Below are 10,756 nucleotides of genomic sequence, written 5' to 3'. Positions count from 1 at the left end.
TTAAACTAATCTGGTTTTTAAACTTCTTTTTACTTTACCACTCAGTAAAGGCAAATGGGGAACATAAAAATATCGTGTTAAAATGGTAAACAGAGTTGGAATCTCTTCCTAGTAGTGGGCTGGGCCCTAAATTTTCAGCATGGGTGGTAACGTTGATTTGTGACTCGAGGCAGAGTGACAAGGTCTAAAAGCTTCAGGCTATAGCAGCTACAACATGGCTTTCAAAAGGAAAAAAAAGGTAAGTGACTGCAAAAAATATGTAGATAGATCTGCACTGATTTTAAATGTTTTTGACCTTTATAGTATTCTTAGTGAATCAGTTTAAGGAAACAACTCAGTTTTGAAACATTTATTGTATAAAATGTCATTACATTTGAATCTAAACAAAAGTGGAAATAATTTGTAGGTAGCAGTCAAATAATTTAACATTGCTGGTATACCTAAAGTCCCTAGACCCAAACAAACATCTGGAAAACAACATGTTTAGAAAATATTTAATCACTAGTTGGATACAAATCAAACTTTCCTGGTAATTTTAGCTTGTGCAACAATCTTTATATTTTATGTTAATTACCCACAAAGTGTGGTGACTCAGGGTAAAGACTCCAATTTACACAAAATTGCTAACTGTAAAAAAGTTAAATGTTGATGCTATACAAATCATTTACAAGGACTCACAACTAAAAACACATAAATGTTGAGCCTATGCAGAATATGACATTATTATAAGCCTAATGTGTACCATTCTTTTACTGGACCAGTCTGTATGTGATGTACCTCCCCGCTGTTTCACTAGGCCTGATGATTTTGACAACCTGGAAAAGAAAAAAAAAAAGTAGCAGACTTCTGTTACAGATACATGCTGCTGACAGTTATATGAGTCATGGTTAAAACTGAATACAAAGGACCCCTTATTCCTGCTTTACAGATTACCTTTCGTTCCACTCTGTTCATTTAAATAGCTGCTGCAGTCACACATTAAATGCAAATAATCTGTGTGTTGAAGCATAACTTTATTCACTTTTTTAAATAGCCATAATACACTGAAAAAATATAAATATTTCAAAAATAAAGGGCCTTTATTGAAAATCAATTTTAAAAGGGTTCAAAAACCTCAAACCACATCACAGTAACCAAGCGTTGTTTAAATGTCATACCTGTCCTCTTTTCAAGCCAAAGTAGCGAGCCACAGGGTCTCCAGCCTGGATTCTTGGCAATTGACTCTCTTTTAATTTACTGAAGTAAAAGATGTTAAGAAACAATAACTAATGCATAATTGGTGTTTGCTTTAACAGGCAAATCTAGTTTAAACATACTGAAATTAATTTATTATACATGTGTAAGGATACTATCTTGCCAAAAGTTCAGTTACTTCCTCTTTTGTCATAACAATGTGCTCAGGAACAAGCTGCAATTCAAAGAACAGATTATGTAAATGTACAGGCCAGATACAGTCTGAGTTTATTTTCAAACTGTGTGACAGATTAGTAAATTAACCAGTATATTGTTTACCTCATGCTCTGTTATGTTAATAAGAAGCTCCTGTTGAAGAAACTGCTCCAATATGTATTTGGGTGCCATGTCAACTAGAGACTGTAAAGAAATATTTAAAATATTTTACGAAGAGAGCAACATCAAACCAGTAAGTTAAGTACCAACAAGTCAATTACAGCCTAGAGTATTTTCCTTTTCATTGTAGAATTCTTTCTACTGTATATGCATTATCATAATTTAGAGCTTACCTGTTTTGCAGAGGGTGTCATACCCATCTGAACAACAATTATGGCTCGGGTGATGTTCTCTTCCTGCATCCTCTGACAGTACATCTTAATGGTCTTGATTCCTACCTTGGGTTCCTCTGCAATGTGAAGAAAAATGTGACTCTATATTATCAAAAACATAAAATCAGTGTTAGCTTTATTAACAAGTAAAGATAAAGACTGAGTATTAACTTACCAGGAAAGAAAACAAACATCTGGTCGGTGGGGTCATCGTTGTGTGCCACCAGCACAGTAAGGTCCGTGCGTCTGGGGCGACCCTCACTGGGCTTATCTCCAAACTGACCTTTGAACTCTTCCAGAGTCTGGTCCAGCTCGTCCTGTGTCACCAAGTAGCCTCTGTCATGACACAGCTGATGCCACAAAAATAAAGTATTGAGTAAACTTACAGAGCAAGTTAAAACAAACTTGTGCACAAGGAAAAGTTTGTGTTTTCTAAAAGGTTCCACTTCAGGTTATCGAGTTTCCTGTATAGAACACTGACTAGATATCTAGCTATAAAAACATCTACCACGGACCGCTTTGTCCTCACTTAGAAACAAAGCTTGACAGTACACAGTTCACAAACTAGCCAACACTAAGTGAAGAAATCTAACAAAACCTCAACATCTACTGTTGCTGAGAGGCACCATTGTATTCACTAAGCTACATGCTACACACAAAGCTAACAAGAAGCCAATAACAATGAAGAATAACGCACCTGCATTATAGTTTTACGAATCTTCCATAGTCGATATGTTTCCTCTTCATCATCCATGTTGTTTCAAATGTTTAAGTATTACTCAGTATAAATAAAGCTTAAACCAACTAACGCTATCACTGCCGCTTCTTGATCTTCCTGAGGACGGCGCGACACGTTTTCGTTCTCCGACACAGCTTGATGACGTCAACACAGTGACAGTGGGTGGGGTTTGAAAAAACTAAGTTAACATCAACAGCAATAATAATAATAATAAGAAGAAGAAGAAGAATTTGAATTAGAAGAATTGCAAGAATTAGAAGAATAATATATACCCAGTTCGTCCTGTCGCCGCAGCTGTTTCATAACAAACTCCAGGGCGGAGTCTGCTGCTACACTGTTGAAATCGTCTCCTATAACGAAAATGGGACGATTATATGCGTTTTTTATATTTGGGGCCGTGGCGAGCAGTGGAATATTACTGTCGATCGTCCTGTACTTTGTTTTATCCACAACGGTAACGTAAACCACACGGTGCTTGGGATGTGTGTTGTGACTGCTCCGGTGATACCTAATTTGTAGTGATGACTGATATATAGGAAAAACAAATGTAACAGCTGTTCTTTAATTAAGGATTCTGTATATTAGCCATAGCCTGATGAGTACTGTTTGAGTCTTATTGCTGTGTTGATAGGCTGCCCTCTAACAATACTCGCTGTATTAGTACTCCTCTTGGCTTTGCATACCTTACGCTTTACAGCACACTTCAAACCTCTTTTTTTGTTTGTGCACGACTTTTAACACAGTTTGTACCTTCATATGATTTAAGTAGAGACTGTGAAAAGCAAATGGAACTAAAAGGTGAAAACGGCACAAAGGTACCGCATTGATTGTGACACCAGATGTTACTGCAGCAGTGCTCCCCCATCTGGTTGCTAATGTCAGCTGACAGGCTAATCATTCTGAGAAATACAGGGTCATTTCAGGGTTTTATTGAATTTTAATTTATTCTAATGATAAAAGTTTGTTTCAGCTTTCGGTAGAAGAAGAAAAATGGAAATTACTAATGTGAAGCTCAAGTACAACCCCATTTCCAAAAAAGTTGGTAAGAAAAAAAAAACAGAATGCAATCATTTGCAAAGCTCATCAACCCATATTTTATTAACAATAGAACATAAACAATTTATCAGATGTTGAAATTGAGAAATTTTACCATTTCATGGAAAATATTGGCTCATTTTGTATTTGATGGCAGCTACACATCTCAAAACAAAGATCAGGGGCAACAAAAGGCTGGAAAAGTAATTTGCATAAATCAAAAAACAAAAGGAGGAGCATTTGGCATCTAATTAGGTTAATTGGCATCAGGTCAGTATCATGACTATGTATAAAAGAAGCATTTCAGAGAGGCAGAGCATCTAGAGTATAAAGATGGGCAGAGTTTCACCAATCTGGAAAAAACTGCTTCTAAAAATTGTGGAACAATTTTAGAAAAATATCCCTCAATGTAAAATTGAAGACTTTGACGATCCCATCAACTACAGTATATAATATCATCAAAAGGAATGCCTTTGCACATGGGACAAAGTCGAAGGTCAAAACTGGATGTGAGTGATCTTCTGGCCCCCAGGCAGCTGCATTAAAAACAGGCACAATTCTCTACTGGACATCACTGCATGGGCTCAGGAACACTTCCAGACATCACACAGTGAACACAGTTTGCTGTGCAATCCACAAATGTAAGTTAAAGCTGTATCATGCAAAGAAGAAGCCATATGTGAACATGATCCAGAAAGGCTGCAGTGTTCTCTGGGCCAAAGCTCATTTAAGACAATACTATGGCTTGTCTTAAATGAGCGTGGCTTTGCAGGAGAAGAGTCCGGGTGCTGAACTGGCCTGCTCCAGACTTTTCACCAAAGGAAAACATTAGGCACATCAAAGAAATTTAAATCCATCAACAAAGGCCCAGGAGATCAGGCAAGAATGGGACAACATTCCTCCCCTAAAGCTCCAGCAGCTGGTCTCCTCACTTCCCAGACTTTGCAGACAGTTGTTAAAAAAAGAGAGTATGCTACATAATGGTAAACTTCACCCTCTTCCAACTTTTTTGAGATGTGTTGATGGCATCAATTTAAAAAATGAGCTAATATTTTCCATGAAATGGCAAATTTCCTCAGTTTCAACATCTGATATGTTATTTATGATCTATTTTAAATAAAATATGGGTTATGAGATTTGCATTCTGTTTGTATTTTACGTTTTACACATCTTCCCAACGTTTTTTGGATTACAGCTGTATATCAGAGTCTTGACTAAGCAAAGTAATAAAGTAAATGTAATTAACCCTCCCATAAAAAACACTTATTACATGAACATTAGGGGATACCTACCTTTCTTTATCTTCAGTCTTACCAAGCAAAAGTAGGTTTAAAACTCCTATCTTCTCTTTATTCTCAATTCACAGTACACAGCTTCCCTAGAAGATTAATTCCATCTCAAAATCTCTTCATTACTGATGTTGTGACCATTCGTAGTTATTCAATGAAATATACAACATGATTTTACGTATTGTTAATTATTTATAACCAGTATGTAAGATTTAAAAGCAGACTTACCAGAAGATTATCTAGAGTATAATTAACCGGATCAACATGTTGCCCAATCATTCACTTTGTTGTGCAATACTTTGTCAGACCTGGTAATGTGTTTTGACCACACTGTAATTTAGCAGTATGTTATGATAAAAATCCCTGCCACAACTACTGATTGTCGCCTTTTCTCTAATTGAAAACAACTCTTATGTTTCCCCATATTATGATCATTTGGTGAAGTGAACAAAGGTTTTTGCTCAGCCATTGTAACATTTATGTCAGACTGAGATTCAGGAGGATATGTGTGTCAAAACAGTTATTTTGTTTTCAGATATTAAGCACATTAGATAATAAGCCTATTTATTTCTTAACACTGTTGCAACACTGCTGCTCTTTGCCCTGGCCACATGGAGTTCTACCTCCCATTGATCTTTCTTTTTGCGTTTATAAGGAGTCACAGTCACAAATTCATGACAATGCTGTGAACTGTGGACTACAGTTCACTTGCATGTCTGATGTTGATTTATCAGTCAGCAGAAGGACCTTTTGGAGAATTAGATACAGCCTGTTAATGTTTACCTACTTCCTTTATATAACGATACTGGGAAGGGAGATCACTCTGTAGTGCTACTGTGGCTCAGAGAGGGTGTAATTGAAGCCACTCCAGGCTTTAGAGGTTTGATCGCTTACTGCCTTCACCTGACTGAAGGGCAGTCATGCACCTCTCAGGGTCCACTGTTCTTTTTTCTGTCCTGCTGCAGGCTATGGTAAGAAAAACTGTTGTTAGAACTGAAAGACTGTATTATGTTGCAGAACTGCAGATTGTTAGTGAAGGTTATGTTGAGACAATCGATTACACATTTTTTGTGGTTAAGTGTGTGTGTGTGTGTGTGTGTGTATATGTATGTATGTATGTGTGTATATGAATGAGAGAGAGGGAGAAACTTTAATTAATGTATGAACTTTAGATTTTTACTTTTTTTTTTAAATGTATGTGTACTTTAACAGCTGGAGCCTTTTTCTTGTTATCTAATATTTATGTTGCAGGATGAAAGTGTGAATGTGCCAAACTTATAATAATGTCTTGTCATGCAATTAGGGTATAATGTCCCAACACTTAAATCTTTTTTAAATTCTTTTTTTTATCCTAACAGTCTGCTCTGACAGAAGATTGGCAAACAGCCACATCTATTTATGACTTCTCAGCTACTGATATTGATGGCAATGTGGTTTCCCTGGAAAAATTTAGGTAAATCTATCTACAAAATAATCACGTTCTAAATTTGCTGCAGCATCCCATTACAAACCTACTATCTCTACAAAATTATTGTTGTGTCTCTTTGCATTTTCAGGGGTAATGTTGTCATCATCACCAATGTTGCCTCTAAATGAGGTAAAACCCCAGTAAACTACTCTCAGTTTGCAGAGATGCACGCCAAGTACGCTGAGAGAGGTTTACGCATCCTTGCTTTCCCTTCTAACCAGTTTGGGAACCAGGTAAAAGAACAGGATTTTATTTACAGTAAGCTCTATGCTAGATCAGGCCAGAGGTTGTGATCTAAAACTTTCACATTTTGTAAATAGGAAACAAAATCACATTACAAAACAGCTTGTTTTACTTTGTAGGAGCCAGGCACCGAAGCCCAGATCAAGCAGTTTGCCCAGTCCTACAATGCCCAGTTTCTCATGTTCAGTAAGATCAATGTTAATGGGGCCAATGCTCACCCTCTGTGGAAGTGGCTGAAGGAGCAGCCTCACGGGAAGGGCTTACTGGGAAAGTAAGTCATAAACAGATGAATAGCTTGTCACTGGAGTAAAGAAATGGGGTGGCATTCATCTTATTAGCAAACAACGGCTTGTATATTAAATATATTGACAATATATTGTAATATAAAGAGACATGGCCACAAACTGGTATATATATTTTTGATTAAATTACAGTGATTATTTTTTAACATATGACTTGTTTTTATTCCTGCAGTAGCATCAAGTGGAATTTCACTAAGGTAAATATATTTAATCAATTATTTATAAATAATCTATTCTTATAATTTTAAAGGTTGACATTAAACTGATGCCATCTCTCTATAGTGTGTTCACTGTTGTCATCACAAAACAGTGTACACAGTTTTTAGCAAGTGTTTTATCCTAAAAGTAAAATAGAAAATATTTTTTTTTAGTAATATTGCTTGCCTCTTCCTCTCTAGTTTTTGATCAATAGAGAGGGGCAGGTTGTGAAGAGATATGGGCCCCTGGATGATCCAAGTGTATGTACAAACATCTTCCATTACTACATACAACACAGTTTCAGTATTGTATATCCTTGTATTTTGATCTTTCCAGTGTGTCTGTGTTTGCTTGTTGACACTGAGAAGACCTTTGCTATTTATGTACCAGTTCTTTCAGATCTACAGGAACATTGTGTCCTGACTAATAAAACATAGTTTAATGTTTTGAATATGAATGAGTTGATGCAAAGAGAACAAACAAGTTAAATGAATAACCAAAGGGGCAAGACAGGCAGAGAATATCCTTTTTGATTTAACCTTCATGGTATATTAAGCACAACCCCAATTTAAAAAAAGTTGTGTAAAAGGTAAGACGATGGGTAAAAGCTAAATAAAAACAGAATGCAATGATTTTCAAATCTCATCAACCCATATTTTATTCACAATATAATATAAACAACATTTAAGATGTTGAAATTGAGACACAGCACCAACACATCACAAAGTTGGAACAGGGGCGACCAAAGGCTGGAAATGCAATAGCTCCAAAAAACAATACAAAGGGAGGAGCATTTGACAATAGGTCAATTGGAAACAGATCAGTAATGTGACTGGGTATAAAAGGAACATTTCAGAGAGGCAAAGCCTCTGTAATGTAAACACTGGCAAAGGCTGTGACAAACTTCATCTAAAAACTATGGAAAAATGTCATAAAAATGTTCTTCAGCGTAAAATTCCAAAGATCCCACCATCTACAGTATATAATATCATTATTAGATTGGGACACATGGCACAAAGCCGAAGGTCAAAACTGGTTGTGAGGAACCTTTGGGCCCTCAGGTGGCACTGCGTTAAAACAGGCACGATTGTCTACTGGACATCACTATGCCTATGGCGTGGGCAGCTTACACATCTGGAAAGACACCATCTATGCTGAAAACTACATAGAGGTTTTAGAGCAACATATGCGCCATCCAGACAATGTCTCTTTCAGGGAAGACCTTGCTTATTTCAGCAAGACAATGCTAAACCACATACTGCATCAATCACACCAGCATGGCTTCACAGGAGAAGAATCAAGGTGCTGAACTGGGCTGCTGCAGTCCAGACCACCAATAGAAAACATTAGGGGCATCATAAAACAAAGGTTTATGTTCTATTGTGAATAAAATATGGGTTAATGAGATTTGCAAATCATTGCCTTCTGTTTTTATTTAGGTTTTACACATTGTCCTAACTTTTTTAATATTTGGGTTGTAAAATGATCCCAAAATTCACAGTGTAAGACTTGTATGTTACTATAGCTGTATCTGCACATTTATGTATTGTAATGTCTCTTCGTGTAATATTGATAATCTTAAGATGTGCGATAGATGCTAACTTTTACTTTGGCTTTTGTTTTAGGTGGTGGAGAAGGATCTTCCCAGATACCTTTAATTCCGTAATGGATGACTAAAACCTAATTTACTGATTTAGTCTTTCCGATGGTCTTTCTCTTACTTTCTCTTCTCTTCCTCTCCGAGCATCAGTAGATATAGTTTGGATCCACTCCAGACAAGTGATTGTCTGTTCATAAATCTGCATGGCAGACAGACCAGACCTGATGAAAATGGCGTGCAAACCTTCTGGAAGGATTATTAAGCTTATATTTACTTGTTGCTCTGGAGAGAAGGGAAATAATCCCTTTATTCATTAGTAAATTAATGTGTAACATTTTTATGATAAAATATGTTTTAATATTCCATTTGTCTGTTATGTTTATTGTGTTTGTCAGTAAAGAGGGGCATTGCTTTTCATAGATATTGGATTTGCGTGCAGAATAGATGTATGTTTTCTCTTGAGCTATTCATGTGTACAGTGATCTTTCATTTTGTATAATGGAAATGGAAAATTCTTGGCAGCAAATCCATTTCTGTCATACCAAATAATATTAGCCTGTTTGAGAGAGAAAATCGGTAGATAGTGAGCACTAGAGCTTAAAATGAAACTGTGGGATTTGTCATTCTGAGTAGTAAAATATATCTTATTTATTGGAAATTGTATTTGTAGTACAGCAACTTAAGAATATGATGAACAGCACAGTAAGGATTTTTACATATTATAATAATTGCTAAGAGGTAATTATTGAGGTTGAGGTGGCCGTAGGTACCTTAAACTATCCTATACAAACAATAACTGCAAAGCTTACAAAACTTAAATTATAGCAACAATTGAGATCACTGATTCCCAACTTGTTTCTCATCTTTGTCAGTCTTATAAATACTGTATAGTGTTACACACACACACGCAATCATATTAAATGGTTAACTTTGATTGAACTGCTGACATGTCATAAATGCAGCCTTTATGTGGAAAAATTGCAAGGGAATATTGGTCGGGAACCCCTAACTTAAGACTGAATTAAACTCATTCTTGCAAAAACTTAACAAAAGACCCTAACTCAAACAGAAGACATGTCAATGACTATGCAGAAAGGGACACTTGTTCATTAGACCCCTGACAATTATTCAGCTATGTGTGCACTAGAAGGTTGAAGAAAAGTGGTTCGAAGTTTTAGTGAAACTGCACGTTAGCAATCATGATGGCACAACAAACTGTGGTGTATGCAGATGGATACTCATTAAGGTGGCAGTATAAGTTATTTTAAATACCCTTAATCGTGCATAGCCTTTCTCAGCCAACAAAACATTATTAAACATTATGTATAAATAAAATGGTGGGGGTGAACCCACCCTTTAAAGACAGAAACCAAGGCCAGAACTTAGCAGAAACTGTTGTACTATGGTCAATAGTCCCTTAAATGGTAAATGTATGCAGGGGCTACGAACGATGCAGTGAAGGTCTTTTTGCTCTGCATGTACACCAATGGGGTCTTAAAAGAAAGCTTTACATGTCCTCATGTTAAAACCAAAGTTCTGAATATTCATGCTGAAATTTTGTCTCCTGGCGATACAGGTCATGAATAAATCCTGTCCTAAAACAGGTAAGGCTGACTGGGGTCAAAGGTAACAAAGGGTCAAAATAAATTTCAACATATTTCAACATATACCATCCAAACAAACAAAATGTATTAACAACGTTTATTAAGAAATATATGCCTTCTTATAATGCATTTATCACATGTCAATGTACATAAATTACACATACAATTTTTTTCATGTGGCACTTTGGTATTAGAGAAAATTAAGGAAGAATAAAACCTGACTACACTTTCTCCTATCAAGTGACATTAAGGCAAGTTCACTATGGAAATGTGGCACTGGTTTAAATTTCTCAGCCAAGCATGAATCCTTTGCTGTTGTTTGAAGTAGACATTCATTCATGAAAAAGACGTGTTGACTCAACACAGGAATTAAGAGCCCGTGTAATGCAACCATTCAGGCTCCATCAGCTCAAGTTGACTTTTGCATGAAAAAGAGCATCCAAGCCCCCCCCCCCAACACACACTTCCAGCAGGGGGAGCCACGGTGCACTCTCTGC

General features: G+C 36.5%; 2 protein-coding genes across 3 annotated transcripts; one reads left to right on the top strand and one right to left on the bottom strand.

Moving 5' to 3' along the window:
• Positions 1-334: 334 nt before the first annotated feature.
• polr2eb (RNA polymerase II, I and III subunit E, b) lies at positions 335-2,870 on the bottom strand. Its single transcript, XM_067512077.1, has 8 exons — positions 2,793-2,870; positions 2,479-2,654; positions 1,957-2,131; positions 1,743-1,858; positions 1,513-1,593; positions 1,350-1,408; positions 1,158-1,236; positions 335-815 (listed from the first exon to the last, which is right to left on the bottom strand). The coding sequence occupies exons 2-8, from the start codon at positions 2,533-2,535 to the stop codon at positions 750-752; spliced, it is 633 nt and encodes a 210-aa protein (XP_067368178.1). The 5' UTR covers positions 2,536-2,654; positions 2,793-2,870; the 3' UTR covers positions 335-749.
• Positions 2,837-9,018, top strand: gpx4a (glutathione peroxidase 4a). 2 transcript variants are annotated; one of them, XM_067512078.1, is made up of 7 exons: positions 2,837-2,974; positions 6,203-6,297; positions 6,401-6,545; positions 6,675-6,826; positions 7,030-7,054; positions 7,256-7,315; positions 8,681-9,018. In XM_067512078.1, exons 1-7 carry the CDS (start codon positions 2,882-2,884, stop codon positions 8,711-8,713), a joined length of 603 nt encoding a protein of 200 aa, XP_067368179.1. In that variant the 5' UTR covers positions 2,837-2,881; the 3' UTR covers positions 8,714-9,018. The 2 variants fall into 2 exon arrangements, with proteins under 2 accessions (XP_067368179.1, XP_067368180.1); XM_067512079.1 differs by lacking the exon at positions 2,837-2,974 and adding an exon at positions 5,528-5,815.
• The last annotated feature ends 1,738 nt before the right edge of the window (positions 9,019-10,756 follow it).

This window comes from Channa argus, chromosome 8, assembly GCF_033026475.1.
Source record: "Channa argus isolate prfri chromosome 8, Channa argus male v1.0, whole genome shotgun sequence".
NCBI lineage: Eukaryota > Metazoa > Chordata > Actinopteri > Anabantiformes > Channidae > Channa > Channa argus.
The sequence above is the reverse complement of the archived record's forward strand: the minus strand, read 5'-3'. Positions and strand labels throughout refer to the sequence as shown.

What these genes read in the sequence shown, in the direction of transcription:
- polr2eb (XM_067512077.1), bottom strand. Translation starts at nt 2,535, where the DNA reads ATGGATGATGAAGAGGAAACATATCGACTATGGAAGATTCGTAAAACT. An exon ending in TGACACCCTCTGCAAAACAG is followed by an intron (nt 1,594 to 1,742) that starts GTAAGCTCTAAA and finishes ATTTCTTTACAG; the next exon opens with TCTCTAGTTGACATGGCACC. An exon ending in ACTGAACTTTTGGCAAGATA is followed by an intron (nt 1,237 to 1,349) that starts GTATCCTTACAC and finishes CTTTTACTTCAG; the next exon opens with TAAATTAAAAGAGAGTCAAT.